Source organism: Ambystoma mexicanum, chromosome 2p, assembly GCF_040938575.1.
Source record: "Ambystoma mexicanum isolate Mex_15411 chromosome 2p, UKY_AmexF1_1, whole genome shotgun sequence".
NCBI lineage: Eukaryota > Metazoa > Chordata > Amphibia > Caudata > Ambystomatidae > Ambystoma > Ambystoma mexicanum.
In genome coordinates, this window is record NC_090923.1 from 72,372,589 (window position 1) to 72,397,139 (window position 24,551).

Below are 24,551 nucleotides of genomic sequence, written 5' to 3' on the forward strand. Positions count from 1 at the left end.
GAGGCTTTGCGTTCTGTTACGCTCACCTAGTTCCACGGGGGCGCCACCCAGCAATCAGTGTCAAGGTATCCCTCTCTGCGATGCCCAGTAGTGACCAGCGGAAGAATCCTCCCAGAAATACAGGTAAACAATGTTTAGGACTGGGTAACTGGGATTAACAGCCTCCCACCACCCGGTATGTCTGCGGTCCCTCTGGGCTTCCTCTCACCTTGTTCTTGATGTTGGCGGGTTCTCCGTTCTGCTGTCTCGGCAGGGGCGCGTGGTGCTTTGCGGGCAATGGCGATCGAGTTACTGCACTGATGCCGGCCGACGTGAGTCTTTCAGGTAGGTCTTATTGCTATGATGTTTTGCTGTCCTAGCATGCCTTTCTGGAATTAACAATGTCTTTTTTCTCTTCCTTAGGTACGTGGAAGTCCAATTCGTGGCGAAGATTGGATTCGGGGTTCGCTGGTAAGTATTAGCTTTTTTGGAGCGCCTAGACGCGGCGAGTTGCTGCTTAACGCAGCTCTAAGGTGCCTTGCCTTTGCTAACCTGTTATCTTTTGTCTTCACAGGTCGCGGTGCTCCGCCGGAGTGTAGTATTCCAGAGATGTTGCGGAATGAAGTGCGAGTGGGAAGGTAAGCCTTTTGGCGGAGTTCGTTAACTGTGTAAAATGTCTAAAGCCTTATCTTTCCCTTTCTGCAGGTCCGTCGATCCGAAGGAGCGCTGATTCCAGGATGCCGGATGGAAGAGCGGAGAACCACTAATGATGGAATTCAGGTAAGCTGCAACCTTTTCTAACGATGTCTTCTTTCTTTTTCTGCAGATGCTGTTTATCCGAGGTTCGTGGCTGAAGCTGAACGCGGTGAGCGTCACGTTGCAGTATTGCAAACTAACGCGAAGCATGTCAGTCCAGTCGGGCGTGGTTTAAATAGCTTCAAGAAAGAAGTCCAGGTAAAAGAGTTCCAAGGTGCCACACCCAAACCATCCTTCTGCAAGCCAGGTTCCAAGAAGCCTGATTCTGTGGATGCTTCCACATTGAATGACAGTAACAAAAAGTAGTTCCCAAGCACAAACTCATTATTAAGTATGAGCCTGGTGCCAAAGGCACCCGGACTGGCCCCAAGAAGGCCTTGGTTGGGATTTAGAGGAGACTGGGGTCAAGGTTCCCCCCTGGCCCATGGGTAGGCCAGGGGGGCTTCGGGGTAAGGGTCGTGAAATTGCCTGTCAACTTCATTAATGTTCATTTGCTGGTGGTAATATTTACTCTAACTTTCCAAATATTGGCTTCTCTTATATGAGGACTTGTCTTTCAAATTTACTTGGTCGGCATTCAAAACAAGGTTTTGATTGTCCTTATAATTGTTGGTACGCCCCGGGGGCCCCAGATCCTATGGGCATACTCACTGGTGTTTGCTGGTGCTTCCGACCAGTGATACTCTATTGCAGATATGTTTCGCTTCGGAAGGCTTCCCCTGCTCGGCAGACCCTCGCCCGGTTCCCTTCCCTTACCGTGTCCCCAGCAGTCTCGCTGTTGTTGCCGGTGGTGCAGTGGTCCTTTCACAGCACTCGCTGTGCTTCTTTCTCTCTCCCGCTACTTTGGCAAGTCAGGCTCACAAGCAGTTGCTTGTAAGATGCCGTCTCTCAATACAATCCATTACCATACGCTGGCGTCTGCCTCCAGTACTGCTTCCCGTGCTGCCTGCTCTGCACCCAGGTTTAATTGTCCCCATGCGGCTTATTCTTATTATGACAACTAGTCTGCATGTTTGGTTTGGGATTCCCTTCAATACACATGAACTCCTTCCACCTGTTCCTCGTCTCAGTACTTGAGGCTTTGTGAGAGTTGGAGTCCGCATGAACTTTAAAGTTTTTAAAGTAGTTGTTTTTGATCTTTGTTTGCATAGACAGGAGATGTTAAGTAAACAGTAGATGTACTGGTATTTTGCTTAGATTTACAGTACGTCATCAGTTTAGATATTAGTGTTTTCTAGAAAGGGGAGTGGGGGTGTACTGTGTCTCTCCTAATGGAGTCACCACCCCCTGCCGGGGGTCATGTCATTGCCTTCCAAATGATACTCTGTCAGAGTGCCACCTTCAGGGTCAGGATCAGGGATCAACTGCCGTTCTCTGGCCATGTGCAGAGAGTCCACCACTGGGGAATCAGTGATGACTCTGCGGGATTCATCACAACAGCAATGGCCTCTTTTTTGTGGAAGCGGCAAAATCTGCTGGCAGATCACAATTAATTCAGGGCCTAAAGGAACAGAATGGAAACTCACCATGACGAAATGTTGTCCAAAGTGGGCATATTTTAAACTAGCAATGATGCTACATGGTTCTATTGGAAATCTGCCAAGCATGCTAACTGTCCATAATGTAAACCAGTAATAATGTGTGTAACTAGGTAAAACAAATATGCACAAAAAAAGAGAATATTTATTCATCAAAATATGTGATGACTCATGACGTTACTACTTTGTATTCCGTTTCGCATCTGTCTGCTTTGGTGTTTTAAGTATTTCCTACAGCAATAGTTAGTATGCTACACTTTGGACATCCGCTCTGTGGTTCGAGTGCTCAGTTTCATCGCCAAGCAGAAATGCTGTTAGTCTGTATGACATGCATGTCCGGTATCTTTTTGTTAGTTTTGTCAGAATTTCTGCCATGGTCTTATATTTACTGGTTTGTATCTTCTGGTACCTAGAGTCTGGTTTTGCATTGGCACTGCCACTTCACTGCTGGGGAGGAAGGTCATTGGACGACTTTAAGTGTTTACGGTAGCAGTTATTAGTTACATGACAGTTCTTGTATCACTCATTTGCTTGCCTGGTTTGTGCCTTGCAGGCATTGATTGCATATGGTCATTATTACTTTGTGACTTGTGCTCAGCTGCCGAGGAGTCTTTGCAAAAGACTTGGCACTGCTTTCTACATTCTCATTGCTAAGGATTGTGGCGAGGAAAAGGGCCATTAAGGCTCCGATTACATACCTGCTGAAACTATTCACAGATCTGAATCCCCCCCCCCCACTCTTCTGTGTGCAGTGGTTTAAATACACCCCAAATATAAGTTTAAGGGGACATTGATTCAAACCAGACCAGGTCTAAAAATACTCTCACCCCAAGGACGTGGAACCTCTCTGTTCCAAAATCTATTAGTGTGCCTCTCCATCAAGGTAGTTCTTAATGTTTCTCTAAAGGCATCACACTCTCTTAGCACGTCCCTTTCGATTTGTGTTGCCCCTCACTGACCCACATCCCTGTCCAGTCATTTTTTAACATGTTGAAGTCCCTCTTTCTCCAAAACTGGGCTTTGAGAGCATAGAGCGTTGAAAGAAATCAGTAATTGCAAACAAAACCTCAATGCTGTAGCAGTAAATCACTTTAAACATGGTTTTATGCAGTGATCTCTTAAAAAACATTCATCAATCACAGGCTGATTTTGCTATGTTTGCCACCACTATTGCTTTGAGAACCAATTTTTGCAGATAATGAATTGTGTGAAGAAACTGATGTGATAATGAAAGGTTTTCTTATATAGCACCTGTCTGCACCATACCGGTGTGGCGGATGCCAACAGAAGCACTGACAGATGGGGCTTTTAAGGAGGAACACCAGAACAAAATAAATGACTACATGGGCAACAATGTGGGGAATGTGAGCGAATGGAGTACCATCAGGAGGCCCTGAAAGTAGTGGTGAGAGGGGAGGTTATAGCAAGTGGAATTAGGAAAACATTAAGGGAGGAACAGGAAGCTGGTGATGAGAAGATTAGACAGATGGAGGCCGGGGCCCGCAAGACTAAGGAATTTGAAGAGGAAATATCAGCGGCCAGGAAAGACTGCCAGGAAGCCTGGGCCAGATTAACACAATGCGACTACATTGCCAAAACCACCAGAGCACACTCAGAGGGGGATAAACCCAGCTGGCTACTATCGTGGCTGTGCAAAAAGGAGAACCCGAAACAGCCAATTGTTGAACTCATAGACCAGACAGGTGCAGTGCACACTACACTAGCAGGGATCATCGAAACATTCAAAAACCTCTACTCCCACCTATACAGACACGAATCAATCATACCTCAGGGTGATATTTAGACACACTTGAAGAGATAGGCCTTCCCACGCTTGATGATGCCCAAAGGGACTTACTTAATGGGGAACTAGCAGTTGAGGACATACAGGAGGCGATCAAAACATTGACCACTTGTAAAGACCCTGGGAGTGACGGATTACCCCCAGAGTTTTATAAAACGTATGCTACTGAGCTGGCTCCGACCCTATATGAGGTCTTCAAAGAAGCTTATGAGTTAGGAGTACTCCCAAAAAGCATGAATGAAACACTGGTGGCCCCAAAACTTAAACCTGGGAAACCAACGGCCGAATGCGGCTCGTATAGGCCGATAGCCATGCTCAATTATGACATAAAAACTTTAACAACAATACTGGCTAATAGGTTATCAAGAGTTATTGGGACCCTATTACACCGAGATCAGAATGGGTTTGCCCCAGGACGAAGCACCGCAGCAAACTTACGTAGATTACAACACATTGTAGCACAAACAACGGGCTCACAGGAATCATATGCAGTAGTCTACCTGGATGCTATTAAATCGTTCGACTACATATACTGGGATTGGCTTCTCGCCACCTTGAAACAATTTGGAATGGGCGATTACTTCATCCATTAGATTGAAATCCTAAACAAGACACCGGTGGCCAGGGTTAAAATCGGGAGAATGGTGTCGGCACTATCGGACATACAGAGAGGCACCAGACAAGGATGCCCATTGCCACCAATGCTATACATCCTAGGGTTGGAGTCACTGGCAATATACATTAGGAAACAATTTTTCGAGGCTGGCATCAAAATTGGGGCAATACACCACGTGATCTGGCTATATACAGATGAAGTCTTACTCTACCTAAGGGACCCCCAACTCAATATACCCACTATCCTGGAGTACTAAAGAACTTTGCAAAGGTATCGGGGATCTCCTTCAACCCGGAGAAATCATGTATATTCCCATTTGCTGGACTGACTGGGGCCAAAATAGCAGATCTTCCAGAGGTTGGGATAAAGTGGGAGCCACACTCATTTGATACCTGGGAATTAACATTTGGCACACACCCGAACAGACACATGGGGGCAATACCTTACTAGCGGTGCAGGGGCTCAAGAAGTCCACGAAGTTCTGGTCCAAACTACCATTGTCAATGATGGACCGGCTGGCTGTCACCAAAATGATAGTGCTACCGCGCTTCCTGTACTTCTTCCAAAACGTTCATTATTCCATACCGGCCTCCTTTTTCCGGATGCTAGGAACACTACTCAGGGAGCTAATATGGTGGAAACACCAGACACAGGCTGTCCCTGGGTACAATGATGCTACCGTACAGGGCAGGCAGGGTGCAACTAACAGATCTAGAGCAGTACTACCTGGCAGCTTAGCTTAATTTTGTGGCTAAATGGCTCACAGACAAGTCCACCTCAGAGTCTGACCTACTGGGACAGATGATAGCTCCTGTGCACCTGAAAGAAATCCTCTGGGTCCGATGGGAATGCAGAGAGGGTATAACGCTGTTTGTACAGCTAGGCCGAAGAGTGTGGGACAGGACATTGAAATTGCTGAAGATTAAGAACCCGTATTCCCCAGAAACGGCAATGGCCGCAGAGCGGAATTGGCGCCCATAAGACTATGGGAAAGACATCTTCAGGGAGTTCGAATCCATGGAGACGAAAGAAGGACTGCGCAGGGGCCAATTTCTGCAGTACCGAAAAATTAGAGAAGTGGCGAAACTGAAATGGACTGAGTGGCCGGAGGAACCGGATGCAGACCCGACCCTAACATTAATGCACAACCTGGGAGACGGCTGGAAACTGACCTCCAGGTTATATGCCCAGCTCACGGATAGGCCCAACCCCCAAAGTGACGCCCTAAAGAACTCATGGGAAGAGGATCTGGGAATAAACATAACTGAAAAGTAATGGGAAAGAATCCTACAGTACCCCAGATAAGTGTCAAGAAATGCAAGATTTAGGGCTTCATTACACGGTAGGTGGCAATTCCCCCTTCCTCCATGGCCCTTCCCCATTTTTGCCCCATAGGGCTCAATGGGAATGGGGAAGGAGCTAATTATGGTTCTGCAAATTGCGGTACCGTAATTAGCACCAAGGTCCCTTTGAGGGTCCCAACTTTAACGGCTGGTCTACACCAGCCGTTAAGGTCGGGTCCCGCAAAGGGACCTCGTAGTAAGGTGGTAAGGGTTTACCGGTACCGGTGCCCTTACCGGTAAGCCCTTACCACCTACCGTGTAATGAGGCCCTTAGACTAATCCAACTAAATGTCCTACTCAGAACCTACATGACCCCGAGTAGAATAGCCAGGTTCAACAAGGCCACAATCCCACTGTGCCCTTGGTGCAGCTCAGACGAGGCTGGGATGGCGCACATGTTCTGGGGTTGCCCAAACATACAGCACTTTTGGGCCAAAATTGAGCAAGCCTGCAGAAGGGCGGGACTGACCCGATATAAATGGTCGCCGAGCGAATGCCTGCTGGGGGCCTACCCGCGGATGGGCAAAATTAGACACATTGTAAAATTCATGGACATGGCCTGCGTGCTGGCCAAAAGAGCCATCGCGATGGCATGGAAAACACCAAAGGGCCCACAAAACGCCAAATGGCATAAAGAGCTGGAACACTGGTCGGAGGCGGAAACCAGAATCTGGGGATAGGGAGTGGCCACAATAGGGGACGACCCAAGCTCGATTTATGAAGCCTGGAAATCCCTAATTTGGAATATGTTCCACCCGTCCGACAAACCCCTGTGAGTAACCACAGCTCAATAATACTAGATTGATATACAAATGGAACCAAACCGCCAACGATAGGGAAAGCAGCCCCCAAATATTGGACCCAACATACCTTCGGCTGTGAGGCTACATCTACTTTGCCCGAAAAAGGAAACAACACCGTTGGACGATAGCACAAGGCGGCAAAGACTGTTTAGAAGTTAATGTATTAGTTGTTTCTCACAGACACATGCTGATTGATGTTCACAATCGTAGTGAATGCACTTGTTAAATGCCAATAAAAACATTTTAAAATATATAGCACCTGTCTGCAAATAATGTTGGCCTCGCTGAGCCTGGTTCTATAAGAAATGAGGGCAGGGTGTCTTAGTTGAAGAGCGGAAAGGCAGCTGCAGAAACCCGTGGTGCCGATAGTTGCAGGCCAGAAGAACCGCTTCCCGGTGTGCCGATATGAAAATCTATGTTGTTTGTGGTTGGTTAGATCAGGCAGGTTAGCCGTATGGACAGCCCTTCAAAAGTAAAGTGCAAAAATTTGACAGAATGGCCATGGAGAGGATTGGACTCTTACATGCACTAGAACTGGTCGGTCATCAGAAGGGCTGTGGGTAGTTTAAGGATGCAAGATTTTAGTGGTAAGGAGTTAGTTGAGGGAGGAGAGTTAGGGGGTTGCTACCTGTCTCGTGGATGTAGATTTCACAGAGACTCTGGTGCAAACAAGTGTCACACAGGAGAGTATCCATCTATCAAATTGGATGCCCAGACGGGAGGAGAGTTTCACAAATGCTTGTCGTAAAGTAGTGCAAGTTTCTGGTGTACAGTCTTTAGTCAGTTTCTTTTATCTTTCATTTCTTTCAAACTGGTTGGTTGAAAAGCCAAGTCCTGAGCCGTTTCCTGAAAGTCAGGTGGTTCACTTTCAGGCATAGGTTTGGGTAGGGTGTAGCCAGCGCTAAAAAAAATAAAAAAAAATAAAGAGCTTCCTACTTGGCAAGACATGGCTGGGAAGAGGAGTTGGAGGCATAGAAAGCAGGAAAGTGGGTGGCATGGCGTGAGCAGTGTTAGAGTCTGGGTGGAGGTGAAAATAAGGAGTTGTGGCGAGTGATGGAACTGAAGAGGAGGTAAAAGAGAGAGGGAGACTGAGGAAGAAAGAAATACTAAGGAAAGGTAGTAGAGAAGAGGGAGTGGAGGTGAAAGTAGGAGGGAGGAGATATAGTGGCAAGAAACTTAAAAAGGAGAAGGAGGAGAGCGTGATAAGACGGTTGAGCAGGTAAGGAGAATTGGGATCCATAAAGAGAGATTAAAGGAGGCAAAAGAGTAAGGAGGTGGTGGTGACAGTTAAGTCTAGGAAGTGCAAGGGTGGTTGCAGCCCTAGGGCTACGAGAGACCACGGCTGAGTCTGCAACCAGTAACTGGGGAGAGGAGGTTTTAAGATTGAAACACCAGGGTCCAACGCAAATTTGGCAATCAAGCCCGATGCCCAGCTCACATATGTTGGTCTCAGTTCTACATCCAGAAGAAAACTACAGCCTGACAACTCGGTTGAAAGGTAAGCATCCAACCACAAGAGACAATAAATAAGTACTGGGGCACTTAAACTACAAAAGGCTTAGTAACTTTTTTTTAACCACTTGTTGGCAGAGACTAAGGGCGACGGGATGGACCGAATGTGCACAGTTCTTCAGATAGCTTGCTTTAGTTATATTTCTTTGAGTTCTGCACTAAGTTATCAGAGTTCTATTGAACCCCTTAGCAGTTCTGTTTTTTTTTTTATAAATAGCCTTGAACATGAATACCTTTTCAATAAGTTGTCTGTTGATTCGCTGGCTCTGACCAGCGGTTATGCTGCAAAAGGTACCAAGACGAGCAAAAATCACAACGGTAGATGTAATAACAAGAACAGGACATTAAACATACCACGGCCCCACACCGCAAATTATATATCACATGGGTCGGGGAAAATACCACACAAGAGACAATGTCATTTTTTACCTAGTTTTATTTGCAGTAATAAAAAAAATCCACTGAAAGTAACCAGATTGTTTGCAGTTATTGACCTTTGCAGTTATTGACCTTTGTAGAGGACTATGAGCTAAACAGTGCTATAGTGGAGAGGCACTATTAGCCACAGTAAACATAATATAACTGGGCGTGTTTTTTACTTAGCCAGTCAAATTAAAGTATTGCAGAGGGAACATCAGAATCTATAAAAGCGTACACACATCCCAGACTGAATAAATAATATTTTAGAGGGCATCCTGATGAGATGTGTTAGGAAAGAGCATTGCATAACTTTAAGCAGAAATTTTAGGCTGCTCCATTCAGAGTAACCTGATGCAGAGTCCATGAGGTTTCAAGTTTAACAGCAGCGCTCCATAACCTGGCAAACACAGAAATATGTCCTCCGGTAAAGCTCAAATCAGGTCAGCGTCTGCACAGCCGGTTTGAAATTGTTAATGTAGTCTGTATACCTCTCCTCACAAATTCTGATACACTCAAGAAAGTAATCCTTCTCGGAGATGGCTCTTAGGAGATCAGTCTGGACCAGGCACACATTGTACAGTTCAGAGACGCCGATTGTTTGGCAAGGATTACCTTCCATACATACCTGTTACAAAAGTATGAAAAAGGGAAATGTCAAATGCTACATTCTGCATCCCATTTTAGAAATTGCATGTTGAAAGGTCAACTAGTGATGACAATGTCTACTGATCCATCCCCTCTACAGAAAAGATCTATTGGTAGAAGCCATTCATGCCATTACATTGCTCTGTGTTCTTCGCAACCCTCCCTTGCTCTTCCATATCATTGAATTCTGGAGAACACTGGGACGGGTTCCAACCTTGACTACTAGATTTACTTATGATCCCTAGGTTAGGTCCATCCACTTACACAAAAAGGGTAAACTAATCAGCAACATGGCCTCCCAATAGTTCTGTGGACCCCACTTCTGTTACCTTATGGCTTAGCGTCTGACTCATCTAAGCTCCTTCACTACCCTTCTCAGTTCCTGATTTCCATTTCCCCATGGCCCCGGCACAGCTACCAATGTAACAATATTTGAAAATAAGCCACCACTGTCTCTATAATTTACCACTAGCAAACTTTTCTATATAATGCTCCTCCCCAAGAAACCAACAATAAATACAGACTATATCCAGCATTCCATAGACATTACAACGCAGACCCTACTGGCAACTGCACTTTTTCATGAAATACACTAGGTTTCGAGAGTACCTACAGGCAGATGTCCGACCGGTCACAGGGATCAATCCACATTTCCATATGGGAGGACATCAAGATGGAGGTAAATAACAAGGAGTTGGTGTCCTCGGTCAATCTGCAGCCTTTGATACTGTAAATCGGATCACTCTCCTAGTTCTGCTGTGCAGTCTACTGATCAAGGCTCCTCAAGAGAACAGAACACAAACAGTATCCACACCCTCAAACCTGTCCTCGCAGCCACATGTGTCAGAGGCATGCATTTGAATAATAATAATGTACCCAAATATCTAATTCCAGCATTATTGAAAAATACAAATCCAATCCTTATCTTACTATTACAAACCTCTATTTTACAACAGTATTTCAGACATTTAACAACATTGGACAATACATCACTGACAGACATCAACACACAACACTGAACAGAAAATTCCAGTGATCAGTAACTATATAAGTTGTTGAACGGTCCCCAAATTTAAAAGTAATGTTCCTCTAGTTTCTGTTTAAGCATAACTTTTTTATAATCAGATAGATACACACATCCGTCGACCCAATCTTCCACATCCGGCTTTTTCCTTGACTTCCACACTTTTAATATTTGTTTTGCTGCTACTACAAGTACTCTATTTATCCATTCCTTACTCACTTGGGCCATATCACCTCTCCCTTTGTTTGATAACGAAATTGTCGAGTAAAATGTTCTTGGGAGTGTGTTCCCCAGCACAAGGTCTAATCTGCTTAAGACATCGCTTCAGAAGTTAGCCCCCCTTGAGCATGCCCATAGCATATGCAGTAAGGTTCCCCCACTACGACCACAGCCCCAATAGGTGTCATTATCAGTCAACCCTAGCCTAGCTATCCGCGAAGGGGTCCAGTATAGTCTACAAAGGATTTTTTGCCTTACATACTGCAGGCCCAGATCCATCGTCCATATAGCACTTATGCTCTCTGCCCCCTAGCTCGAAGGTTTCTCTGAGCTGTTCAAATGAAGTCATTTGGTCACCTTCCCACACATGTCGTATTCTGAGAATGCCACTTTTGACCAAGCTCTGCCAGCACAAGGTCTTGTTTGCAATCTGCAGTCCCATATTATGCCATAGAGAAGCTTTGTAGTGAATCCAAATGTTTCCCCCGCCCGGCAGTCGTGAAATCTTGTAGGGCCTCTCTAGTAGTTCCCATTGTGGAGTTTGGCATCTTATACATCGTGTATATATCTTGCAAGGCATACAGCAAGAATTGTTCTCTCTCAATAATCAGCCAATAGGGCAGGTCACTGTCCATTTCAGCGAATAGTTTGACAGATTAGGATATCCGAAACCCCCTTCCTGTACAGGTCGCATTAAGATGTACTTTGGAATTTTAAGTCTATTGCCTTCTCCCCAAAGGAAAATCTTGGAAGACCTTATCAATATGACCAATGATCTTCTTAGTGTTTTTAAAGGGATAGATTGAACAATGTACAGTACTTTCGGTAAAAGTACAATTTTGATGACATTGACTTTTGCCCAGAGCCCCAGTGTAATCAGCCCCATTTTAGTATATCCCTCCGGATTACCTCTATAATCTTCGAGACATTAAGATCCACTATCTTTCTTAGATCGCCAACCAAGTAGCCACCCAGATACTTCATTGCTCCCGTCTTCCACTGACAGTTCCATGAGCCTATGTCACCCCTTGGGTGTGTGATGTCTAGAGGGAAGACCACTGTCTTTCCCCAGTTGATGTTATGGCCATACAATATCCCCACTTCCTCAAACATGCATTTTAGCTTTTCGCTCCCTCCCCTTGGGTTAATCAATATGATGGGTCATATCATCCGCATAACACAGGATTTTCATCTTGCTATCCCCAAATTTGAGTCCTTGAAGACTTTGCTCTTGCCTTATGTTCGCAATCAACGGTTCTATTGCAAGGTTGAAAAGATAAGGGGATAAAGGGCAGCCCTGCCTAGTACCCCTTGTCAGGAGAAAGGGAGGAGTCAGAACGCAAATGACCCATACTCGAGTTCAGCGTTTTAATGACTGTCAGGAAAGTTTCCCCAAAACCCATCTTCCTTAGTGTGTAATCCAGGAAGGCCCAATTAACCCGGACGAAAGCCTTCACTGCGTCCGTGAAAACTAGAAGTGCATTCTTAATCTTCTCCTTTGGGAGTACCATAATGTCCATAATCGTCCTAATGTGGTCATAACCATACCTTCCACGCATAAATCCAACTCGCGATCGACTTATCAGAACTTCAATGCAACTATCCAACCGATGGACATTATTCTAGTGAATATTTGGAGGTCTACATTTAACAACGATATTGGCCTAAAATTTTCGAATTTTTTATGATCTGTACTCGGCTTCGGGATCACTACAATGCAAGCCTCTTTCATCGTTTGGCACATTATCCCATTGGTCATAAAATAATTGAATAGCTTACATGAAAACTGTCTTCACTCGGGACTCAGCACCCGGTAGAACTCTACCGGTAATCCGTCCAGGCCTGATGATTTACCTGTGTTGAGTTGGCCAATGGCAGTCAGTATTTCCTCCTCCCTAATGGGCCGGTCGACGGCTGCTGCTTGGTCGCCAGACAGCCTTGGCAAGGTAATTTTCTCAAGAACCCATTAATTCCCTCGGGTGTCAGGAAATGTTCTTCCTTGTATAGTGATGCATAAAACTTCCTGAAACATTCACATAACTCTTCCTAACTTTATATTCCGCACCCTTTGCCCTCCACCCTTTGAACAAAGGAGCTATCAATTAAGCCTCACAGTCTGTTGGCCAGCAACCTACCGCTTTTGTCACCTTGTTCCCAGTATTTGTCTCATGAAGAATATACTTTTCTCTTTCTGGGCGTCCATCTCACGTTTGAGATGCTCGCGCATTCTATCCATTTCAGCTTTATCCTCGCCACTTCTTGTCATTTGATATTTCTTCTAACATGTACCCAATTCACTCTCCAGCCTCTATAATTCTGTCATTCCCCTTCTCCTTGTGCGGGTCATAATATTCATCAGTTCACCCCAGATTGTTGCCTTAAAGCTATCCCAAACCATGAGGTCAGATGTTGATCCCTTATTTGTTTCAAAGAAATTACCAATAAAAACCTTTAGAGACTCAAGTACCCCTTTCTCCTGCAATATGTAGGTTTTTAGATGCCACGCAGACTCCTATTTCTGCCCAACAGGCATCTGGCTATCATCTGTAGATGCCCTCTACTACCATTTCCTACTGTTAGCCTCATTCCTGCAAAGTACAGATCGTTCCCAATTTCTTTTGACATCCACTTGAATAGACTCCTTTTGAAACGGTGTTCAGGAAAGCCTTAAACACCCAGCTGTTTCAAATCAGTTTAGGACCTGCTGCTTGTACGACAACCAGGCTCACACCCTTCCATCTCTTTTACTAATGTCCACCTGTAAGGGCAACTCACTCATGGTTTGCTGCCTTTCTTATCCATAATGGCTCCCTTGAAAGGGGTTCAGCCAGAGCACTGTTTTTCGCAGCCAAGGGTGTTTCCTCACCTAAAGATTGCTGGGGGTAGGTTAGTAGCAGCTACATGATCAGTTTTTGGCGACTTCATTCTGTAGCTGTTTTAATGCATTGGTGGGAAAATGCCCCTACATGGAAGCCATTGCATGCATTTATTGTATTTGAGACAACGAAGTGTTTTTGACTAGAAAAACTTAGATGAACTTGGACAGGAGAGCAGCCCAGAAGCAGGAGTTGCACAATAGTAGGGTGGGTAGCGAAACAGTTGACCAGTGGGTGTTAAGGAAATGATGGGACACAAACATGGGACAGTACTGACAAGTAACATGCAAATGTCACAAGGGCAGTTGAAAGGAAAGGCGCAGGGAAGAAGGTGTTTTGGTGAGAGTAAGAGTGCGCACCATTTAGATGAACAAGTTACTGTCTTACCTGGTAACGTTCTTTCGATGGGATGGTCCGATGACGTATTCCATATCTATGACATGTAATCACCACAGCTGTGCTGCTTCGGAAACTTTTTTCGGCGTCTGCGTCCTGCGTCGATGACGTCGATGCGCCGTCGTCGAGGACCTCCTCCGACGTCCGACATCATCCGATGTGATAAGTAGGATGCACGACGCCCGTAGCCTCAGTTGTAGTTTTTTCCCCCAGAACGCGTGACATTAGTCAACTGCCAGTCAGACACACAGCCTTGCGGAAAGTAAGCTGCAATCGCAAAGAAATTCTGCAGCGGGTAAGGCAGGGCGGGAGCGATATGGAATACTTAGTCGGACCATCCCATAGAAAGAACGTTACCAGGTAAGAAAGTAACTTGTTCTTCGAGGGGATTGGGTCCTCCGACGTATTCCATATCTATGACAGACTCCCAAAGCAGTACCAGAGCAAGGAGGAGGGAAAGAATTTAGAATCAAAATTTAGAATAGCCAATCAAATAGCAGAGCAAAGGACCGCCTTGCCAAAGGCCAGATCCTGTCCTCGGATGGAATCGAGGGAATAGTGACGTACAAATGTATGTACTGAAGCCCAGGTGGCTGCATCACAGATGTTGCGAATAGGAACACCCCTCTGCAGGGAAGTAGATGCAGCCATACCCCTGGTAGAATGGGCCCGCAAGCCAGCCGGTGGGTCCTTACCCGCCAAGCCGTAACACTCCGAGATGGCCAAAATAATCCAGCGAGACAAAGTCTGTTTCGTCACAGCTTGCCCCAAACGCTTTCCAGCGTAACCAATAAAGAGTTGATCGTCCACTCTGACCCGGGACATGCGTGAAACATAAAAGCTTAAAGCTCTCCTAGGATCAAGCCTATGGAGCCTCTCCTCTTCCTTACCAGGATGCGGAGGAGGATAGAACGCCGGAAGAACAACCTTCTGGGCCAAATGAAATTCCGTCACTACCTTCGGAAGAAAAGAAGGACGAACTCTAAGGACAACCCTGTCCTTGTGAAATACAGTGAAGGGTGGCTTAACTGAAAGTGCCTGTAACTCACTCACTCTGCGAGCGGAAGTAACTGCAACTAAAAACACAGTTTTCAGAGTTAACAGCCTCAAAGGGCAAGAATGCAAAGGCTCAAACGGAGCACCCATAAGAAACTTAAGAACAAGGTTTAAATCCCAACCGGGCACCAGGAAAGGTGACGGAGGGAACACATTAGTGAGCCCTTTCAGAAACTGTGAAATTAAAGGGATTTTAAAGTAAGAACACTCTTCAGACGAGCGCTTAAATATGGACAGCGCCGCCAGGTAACCTTTAATGGTACCCACTTGCAAGCCCCTGTGGGCCAAAGAAAGTAAAAAGGACAGAACCATGGGGATGTCACATGCAAAAGTATCCACATTCTGAACTCTGCACCAGTCACAGAACTTACGCCAACGGCAACGGTACAGAGACTTTGTTGCTGGCCTTCGGGCCGAAAGCAACACCTCCATCACGTCTTCAGGGAGGTCCCAATCCTTATACCTCAACCGTTCAGAAGCCAAGGTTGAGGGATTTGACCTCTGGATGGAGAACCTGACCCCCCCCTCCCGTGAGAGCAGATTGTCTCGGTAGGGAAGACGACGTGGAGGGCAGATGGACAAGTCGAGAAGGTCCGGGTACCACGTCCTCCGAGCCCACGCCGGGGCAATGAGGATCATCCGGGAACCGAACTTCCGTAACCTCCGCAGCACTTGCGGGATGACGGGGACTGGAGGAAACGCGTACAGCAGCGGGAATGACCACTCCACCACGAACACGTCACCTAAGGCTCCTTTTGGAGGAAATTCCCGCGAGCAAAACCTTTCGCACTTCCGGTTGACACTGGAGTCGAAGAGATCCACTTGAGGGGTCCCCCAAAGGGCAAAGATCTCCAGGAGAATCTCCTGAGCCAACTCCCACTCGTGAGAGATCGCGCTCTGCCTGCTCAGAGCGTCCGCCGTCACGTTTTCGTCTCCGGCCAGATGAACTGCCGAGACCGAAACTTCCTGCTGGATGGCCCAGAACTCGAGCTGCATCGCCTCCCTGCACAGAGGAAGTGACCCTGCCCCCCCCCCTTTTTGTTGAGGTAGTGCATGGCCTCTGTGTTGTCCGTCAGGATCAGGACACTCTTTCCTCGCACAGTCGGCAGAAAAGCCTTTAGGGCAAGCCTGACGGCCCTCAGCTCCAACAGATTGATATGGAGTCTGGACTCCGACGGAGACCAACGACCGCTGACTGTCAGCCCGTTGGCATGAGCTCCCCATCCCGTGAGGGATGCATCCGTCACGATCGTCACCTCCGGCCAGGGAAGCCAAAATGGAGCCCCCTTCATCAAGTTGCCTTCGACGGCCCACCACAGAAGGTCCCGGGCGACCGAGGGCGGCACCTGAACCGGGTCCGACATCCTGCCGGAGGACTGCGACCATTGCGTCTTGAGTGCCCACTGCAAAGATCTCATCCGCAGGCGAGCCTCTGGCACCAGAAGAATGCAGGATGCCATGAGGCCGAGCAACCTCAAGAACTCGAACGCTGGGAGCGTCTGGGCATGCTGAAACTTGTGCACCATCTGCTGAATGTGAAGAGCCCTCACCTGGGGAGGAAAACACTGCCCCAGGGAAGTGACGAGCACTGCTCCGATGTACTGGAGCCGCTGTGTTGGCGTCAAATGGGACTTCTTTAAATTGAGGGAGAAGCCCAGCCTGTGAAGGGAGTGGCAGGTGACGGACAGATGATCCAGGACTTGCTCGGGAGAGCTCCCCCTGATCAACCAATCGTCCAGGTAGGGGTAGACGGGAATCCCCCCTTGCCTGAGATGCGCTGCCACCACCACCATGAGCTTGGTGAAAACCCTCGGGGTGGAGGTCAATCCGAACGGCAGGACCCAAAACTGAAAGTGCGAGTCGCCAACCGCGAACCTCAGGTACTTCTTGTGCTTGGGATGGATCGGCACATGGAAGTAAGCATCCTTGAGGTCGAGTGACACCAACCAGTCCTGAAGCTGAAGGGCCTGGAGGACTTGAGAGAGAGTAACCACCTTGAACTTGTCCTTCCTGAGGAGTTTGTTCAAACCGTGCAAGTCCATGATGGGTCTCAATCCCCCGTCTTTCTTCGAAATCAAAAAATAAGGGGAATACCATCCCTTGTTCCTCTCCGCTACAGGCACCAGTTCTATGGCGCCTTTCTCCAGCAGGGCTTAAATTTCCCGCGCAAGGAGCGGATCCGGACTCTGCAAAGAGAGGTTCCCCGGTGGATTGTCGCGAGGCATGTGCCGAAAGGGAAGACAGTAGCCGTGGGTTATGATCTCCAGAACCCACACATCTGAAGTAATGGCTTGCCACTCTACAAGATGCTGCGCTAGCCTTCCCCCAACCGGCGAACCATGGGACATGGCCTCATGACTGAGTGGGAGTGGCTGCGGCGTTACCTGAGGGCAAAGAGGCAACTGCCCGAGCGGCCTTGGCACCACGGGTACCCTGTCGTCCACCTCTGGTACCCCTTGGCCCCTTTGACTACCAGCTCCTCTCGCTTTACTGAAGGACGAGTAATAGCGAAACGAACCACCCCTCCACTGCTGTCCCCTAGGACGAAAAGGCGGAGGTTGGCGAACTGCAGCGCCCAACGACTTCGCTGCAGCTTTTGAGGTCTGCAACCTCTCAAGGCTCTCGTCAGCCTTGCTGCCAAAAAGGTGTTCACCGTCAAAGGGCATGTTGAAGAGCCGGGACTGCACATAAGGAGCAAACCCCGACTTCCGCAACCACGCAAACCTGCGTATCACGGTGCTCGCCGCCATGGACCTACTGACGCATTCAGCTAAGTCCAAACCCGACTGAACGGACTCACACATGGCATCCTTACCATCCTGGACCATAGCAAGGAAACCATCCCGTTCGTCCCCCTCGGGAATATGTTCAGCCGCTAACGCAACACAGTTCCACAGAGTGTGTGTGAAACGAGACAAGGCACAAATGGAGTTTGCCGCCTGAAGCGCCATACCGCCAAAAGAAAACACTTTCTTCGCCCAGCCATCAAAACGTTTGTCGTCCCTATCAGGAGGGATGGTAGAGTACGACGCCTGCTTTGCCGGGGCCGTGGCCGCCTGCACCTCCAAACTCTCCGGAGTGGGGTGCCTGGCCAAGTAGCAGGGGTCGCTACTGGCTGGACGGTATTTTCGCGACAAGGATCTGCCCTCTGCCGGGAGACTCTCCGGAGCAGTCCAAGCTGCCGCCACCCTTCTCTGTAAAGCCATATGGAACGGCAGTACCGGGTCAGTTGGGGGACCAACATCAAGGATATCCGTTAGATCATCCTGCACAAACTCCCCTGGGGGAGCAGACCATCCCAAGTACTCAGAAACCCTAGCCATAAGGCGCCGGTACGAGGAATGGGCATGAGAGCCAGGCTCAGGCCTACAAAACTCCACCTCCGGAGAGGTGTCCAGTCCACTGGCATCATGCAGTGACTGCCTCAAATCGTCAAACTGACTATGGCCCGAGACAATTTCATCTGGAACCTGACTAGGAACCAGGCCATCAGAATCCTCATCCGCCTCTGAAATATATTCCAGGTGGAGAAAAGAAGGCACCCGAGAGTGCTTGGTCTTAACCAGAGCCTTCCTAGGGGATACCCCCGTGCCACGTGGTACCTCCGACCCGAAAGGCGTCGATGGCGTCGAGCGAATCGGCGCTGGCGTCGAGAGAACAGGCATCGGCGCCGAGAGGATCGGCGTCGAGGAAATCGGCGTCGACGTCAGATGCAGCGCCGCCAGCATCGGCGGCGTCGACACAGCCCTCGAAGCCGGAGCCCCGAGCGTGTCCTTCGACGACCTGAGCGTCGACGGCTTCGACGACTTCCTCGAAGCCGGAGCCTCGAGAAAGCCTGTCGACGCCTCAGACGTCGATGTCTTCCTCGAAGACCTCACAGGTGCACACGGTCTCGAACGCGTCGAGGACCGGGACCAGGAACGGGTACGTCGAGAACGAGTCTCCTTGTCCGAACGGGACCTCTCCCGTGACTCGTGCCGACCACTCTTGCGAGCGGTGTCTCTCGACCGACCCCACTCGGGGGCGCGGATGGCTTAGTACCCTGCGACTCAAGAATCGCCAGCATTTTCTTCCCGAAGGAAGCCCATTCCTCCGGCGTCGCACGGCTGGTGGGGTAAGAGACGTGCCGGGCAGAGTCCTCCGAAGAGGACCTGGAAGACGACCGGTGTCGGCGCTTCCGAGAATGCTTCGAAGAGGCTGAGGAGTGGCGAGACCGACTCCTAGAAGGAGACCCACGAGACTTCCGACGATGAGAGTCACCCCTCGAATCATCCGTCGAAAGCCCCGCAGATCTCGACTTCCGGGGCTTGGACACCCGACCTACCGACAACTTCTTCTTACGTTCGCGTAAGGCTTTGGACGTGAGCGACTGGCAGTCGATACAGTCATCCGTGTCGTGGGCCTCCCCGAGGCACCAGAGGCAGGCGTCGTGCAAGTCCGTCACCGACATCTTGGACCCACACTCCCCGCACTTCTTGAAGCCCGGACGCGGGGTCGAAGACGAAGTAGAAGACATCTTCACACGAAGGATTTTCACAAAAACGAACAGGTTCGAAGAACCGAGAAGAACAGAACTCCAAAGAGTCGAGGCGTTAACCGAGATTCACGAAGCAACACGTTCGCAGAAAAAACAGAACTGAGGCTACGGGCGTCGTGCGTCCTAATCACATCGGATGACGTCGGACGTCGGAGGAGGTCCTCGACGACGGCGCATCGACGTCATCGACGCAGGAGCCAAAAAAAGTTTCCGAAGCAGCACAGCTGTGGTGATTACATGTCATAGATATGGAATACGTCAGAGGACCCAATCCCCTCGAATGAGGTTTTAGGTGATGTTTGAGAGGGCCTAAACATTGTAGAAGAGCTTTTGATTTGAGTAAGGAGTTCCAATGCAAAGAAGCAAGAAAAGTAAAGAAAGAAAATGAAACGAGTGGAAGTGAGAGGTGGGGCAGGGTGGCCGTGGAACTTAAGTTGCGGAGTGCACTGGAGGAGAGGGTAGTCTCCGCAAGCTAGCGGGTTCCAAGGTCATGATAAGATTTGAATACAAGTAGAAGGAACTTGAGAGGGACCAATGTTTCATGGACAGCCAACTGGCATGATGTGTGGAGGTGGGGGAAGGAGTGGGGGCATTTAAAACATTCTACAGCCAAGCATTGTGTTTTGGTCTATTTGGACACAAGCATTGGTTGCTTTGTCTACAAAGGGTCTTCATAGAGCCAACCAAGGCACCCTTTGTGTTACTGGTATTGGGTTTAGGCTGGTTAGGCCTCAGTTCACACATGTATGGGTGTGCCTGGATGACTGGAAAAAGGGTACGTCGACAAGGCGTGTCTGAAACACTATCCCTATAGTGACGTGCGTTGTACCCACAATCCCTCACGCGTCGAGGTCCCTCAGATTGTTTTTTTCCGCCCAGCTTCTGGTCGCCTTCACGCGGAGCTCCTCGAGAGACATTGCAACTCCTCGACCTTTGGTCGTTTTTTCTCTAATATTAATAATCCCTCCCTCGACGCAGTTGTAAGCTGTTCTCCGCCGAAAAGAATCTTCGACGGAGGGTCGAGCGGAAGAAATCCTTCGGCGCTGCCGAACACGTGGCCTGGCCTCGCAGGCCATATACAGTAGGGAGAGTGGGGTCGTGGGACATCTCTGGGTCTTTTCTGAGAATGCCTTTCCCTTGCCCCTTCCTTTCCCTTGGGGTGTTTATCGCGATTTATTGCCTCGGCTATGGAGAGGACACCGTTTAGGTTTTGCCCACTTTGTAAAGGCAAATTCACTTGGAAGGACAAGCACTCACGGTGTAACCGCTGCTTGCCCCTCGATCACAAGGAGGAAAGGTGCGTGGCTTGTCGGCTTCTTAAGCCTAAAACTCTAAAAGACCGTAGGGTTAAAAGGTGGGCGGCCTACGCGATGTCGAAGGCCGAAGGTTCACCCGCCGCTGCTACCACCGACAGTGACGAGGAACGCGATAACACGACCTCCGCTACGGAAGTCGAAACCCCCTCTAAGGAGCGCTTACGCGCTTCGTCGTCTGTCCCCGGCCCCGACGGGCTCGGCTCACGCCCTGCTTATGGGGATGAACACCCCGGCGACACAGACGCACACAAAGATCCACATAAACACACAACCCACGGCTCTTCTTCGACGAAGTCGAAAAGACCTTCGGCGCCCAAGGAGACGCAGGTTCCACCGCCGGCCTCCTCGGACCGTTCGGGTTCGAAGCCCCTCTCGCAACCGCAGCCGCGGCCTGCGACTGGGCTTTCGGCAAACAAGGGCGCTGCCACCAAACCATCGGCCGGTGCGCATCAACAGAAAGCGCAGACCGCCGTAGAGCGTTCGATACCCTTAGCGTCGAAAACTCAAGCTTCCGCCGACAAACGAGTCGCCGACAAGCGAGTCGCCGATAGCTTAGCAAGGATCGCTGTAGCCGACGCCCAGAAGCGTACGCCGAAGATTTCGTCGAGCGTTACGCATAAGTTAAAGGATACGCCGAAAAAGCCCGATGGGAAGCAGGGACTACCCCCTTCAGGCAGGGAGTCTCCCGACACACCAGAAGGTTTTTCGGAGGGCGACGGGACACTTTCCTCGACGCTTTGGGAGAGGTCGAGCCATTTCGAGTTAGATAACCCTATGTTTCCCCCGCCAGACCGCTCTGGGGTACCCCATGAAACTATGGAAAGACTCCACCTCTGTATGGAGAGGATGGAAAAGTTCATGAGCACCCAGGCCTCTCAAACACACAAGAGGACCAGAGAAGGGCCTCAGGAGGACCCCAGGGCCAAAAATCCGAGGCTAGTCGATCCCCAGCAGGACACAGCCTCAGACTTCCAAGATGTATATGACCTCACTGGGGAGGAGCAAGACTTCGAGGAAGAAGATGATTTCATGGACAATGAAGAACAGAACCAGGAGGAATGTCTGGAAGACAGAACAGACATTATAGAAGAAGGCTTCGGGGTTAACCCAGAAGAGGGACCTTCACACCCCTGGCAATCACCATCAGTGTATTCCGACACTGATGTCCTAAACCTAACTCCTCCGGACAATTCTCCAGTTAGGAACACGTCTCCAATTGACGATCAGCCGATGTTCAATGCACTGTTGCGCAGAGCAGCAGCGCATTTCGAACTCGACACCGGGGAACTCTCTCCAGAATTGGACTTTGTAGAAAGAGTGATTAAGGAAAAACCCCCGGTCAGCCAGACCATTCCACTCCTCGCTTCAGTAAAGAGAAGGATCATACCTTCGCTGTCCACTCCCGCTATGATCAGAGGGGTCAATCCACGGATTGAAAAACTTTTCACTCCTTCACCCTCAGACCCCCTCTACATTAGGGGACATTCCATTCCTGATTCCCTAGTGGTTTCTAATACTAGAAAGAGGGCAGGGGTACCACTTTCCACCAGTGAGGCACCCCCTGACAAGGAGGGCAAGAGGCTATATGCCCTTGCAAAAAGAGTTACTTCCTCGGCTGCCTTCTCAGCAAGAATTGCCAACAACAATTCCTTGCTTGCAAGCTACGCAGACGCGCAGTGGGCCAAACTGCGAAAAGACGCCGAGGAAGCACCGGAGCCTTTACGTACGCGCCTACTGTCAACTATTGGCGAAGGAACCCAAGTGAACCAGAGCATTGTTAAAAACTCTCTGGACGCGGCAGAAACAGCAGGACGTTCCTTGGTACAAGGAATACTCCTAAAGCGCCATGTATGGCTGCGCAACTCAGGCTTTAAACCAGAGACACAGGCGTCTTTGATAAATAAACCTGTCGAGGACGCTAACCTCTTCGGAAGAGCGGTAGATGAAGCCCTAGAGATGGCTAAAAAAAGAGTTCGACACTATCAAGACTCTCGACCAGATCTCTAAGCCCACTACCAGGCGCGGCTATGGCAACAAACGCTTTTTTCGTGGCCAACACCAACAACAAAATCAACATCAGCAATACCCTGCCACCAATTACCAAACCAATAGTGGGCAGTACAGCCAAAGAGGCCAACGCCGGGGCAAAGGGAGGGGTCGGGGATCCACCCCCAGAGGCTCCCAAGCCCCCAACAACTCCAAGTGACGCGAAGATTCGCGTCCCCTCCCATGCAACACCGGTCGGGGGCCGGATAACATCCTTTCTTCCTGCATGGGAGGAGATAACGTCAGACCGTTGGGTACTGTCCACCGTAGCCCACGGATACTGTATCGAATTCAACAGTTCCCCATCCTACAGACCCCCGAGGGGACGTCGCATGACACTGGAACATCTTGCCATCCTTCTCCAAGAAGTACAACAACTACTGGAAAAAGGAGCCATAGAGGTCGTGCCTCTATCTCAGGTAACAGAAGGTATTTATTCAGTGTACTTCCTTGTACCCAAAAAGGATCTAACCATGCACCCTGTATTAGATCTGCGCCCAGCGAACAACTTTATCAAACCCCAAAAGTTTCGTATGGTAACCTTACAGGAAGTAATCCCACTGCTTTCTCAGGGAGATTACATGACAACATTGGACATGAAAGATGCATACTTTCATATTTTAATGTTGCCAGCGCACAGAAAATACCTCAGGTTCATGATAGAGGGCAAACACTACCAGTTCAAAGTGCTACCCTTCGGCATAGCATCAGCACCAAGGGTATTCACGAAGGTGCTGGCAGTGGCCCACCTGCGCAGGTTGTCCATCCCAGTTTACCCTTACCTCGACGACTGGCTCATAACAGGGGATTCTTACGAAACATGCTTCTCCAATACCCAAAAGACAGTAGACCTTTTGTTCCAGTTGGGCTTCTCCATCAACGAAAAGAAGTCCAGTTTAGACCCCAGTCAAATCAAACAATTCCTAGGGGCTCTAATTCAAACAAAGGACGGCCTCGTCTTCCCCTCCAAAGAGAGGGTCCAAAACATGCTGTTTCAAATCCCTCAATATGTAACCGGTCGAGAGGTGACGGTACGCAAAGCAATGCGCTTGCTAGGAATGATGGCGTTGTGTATTTATTTGGTACCTCACGCGCGCCTGCGCATGCGCCCAATGCAAGAGTGGCTCAACAGCCAGTGGTGTCAGGCCAGCGGACTATGGGAGGATCTAGTTGTGGTCTCGCAGGCCTTAGTTCTCTCGCTACGGTGGTGGACAAAGGAAAACATGGAAAAAGGGAAACCCTTTGCCACACCCGCGGCGGAAGCCACTCTAACCACAGACGCATCCCTCACAGGATGGGGGGCGCACCTATCCCATCAGACTGCTCACGGAGTGTGGACTCCGAACGTAGCATCCAAACACATAAATCTACTGGAGCTACTAGCTGTGTTCAAGGCGCTAAGAGCCTTCCAGGAACACCTACAAGGCAAAACAGTAATGGTCCTTACAGACAGCACCACAGCCATGTACTACATCAACAAGCAAGGGGGCACCCACTCTCCAGGCCTGTCCAAGCTGGCCCAGAATATATGGAAGTGGGCTCTCAAACAGGACATGTTCCTACTATCACTACATGTACCCGGGGAACTCAATCTGCTAGCAGACAGTCTCAGCAGAGATTTCCCCCTGCCCAAAGAGTACGAATGGCGCCTGCACGAAGACATCG

At 49.1% G+C, this 24,551-nt stretch overlaps 1 protein-coding gene and 1 long non-coding RNA gene across 5 annotated transcripts in view; one reads left to right on the forward strand and one right to left on the reverse strand.

The window, feature by feature from the left end:
• LOC138566217 (uncharacterized) overlaps positions 1–24,551 on the forward strand; it is a 616,718-nt gene that overhangs the window by 223,659 nt on the left and 368,508 nt on the right. The gene's annotated exons all lie outside the window — the stretch shown is intronic.
• The window catches only part of LOC138566216 (uncharacterized), a 232,980-nt gene continuing 217,198 nt past the window's right edge, over positions 8,770–24,551 (reverse strand). For both annotated transcript variants that reach the window (XM_069643272.1, XM_069643273.1), the window contains one exon: positions 8,770–9,396. In XM_069643272.1, coding sequence (XP_069499373.1) covers positions 9,208–9,396 — 189 coding nt within the window. In that variant the 3' untranslated portion in view covers positions 8,770–9,207. The remainder of the gene's footprint in view (positions 9,397–24,551) is intronic.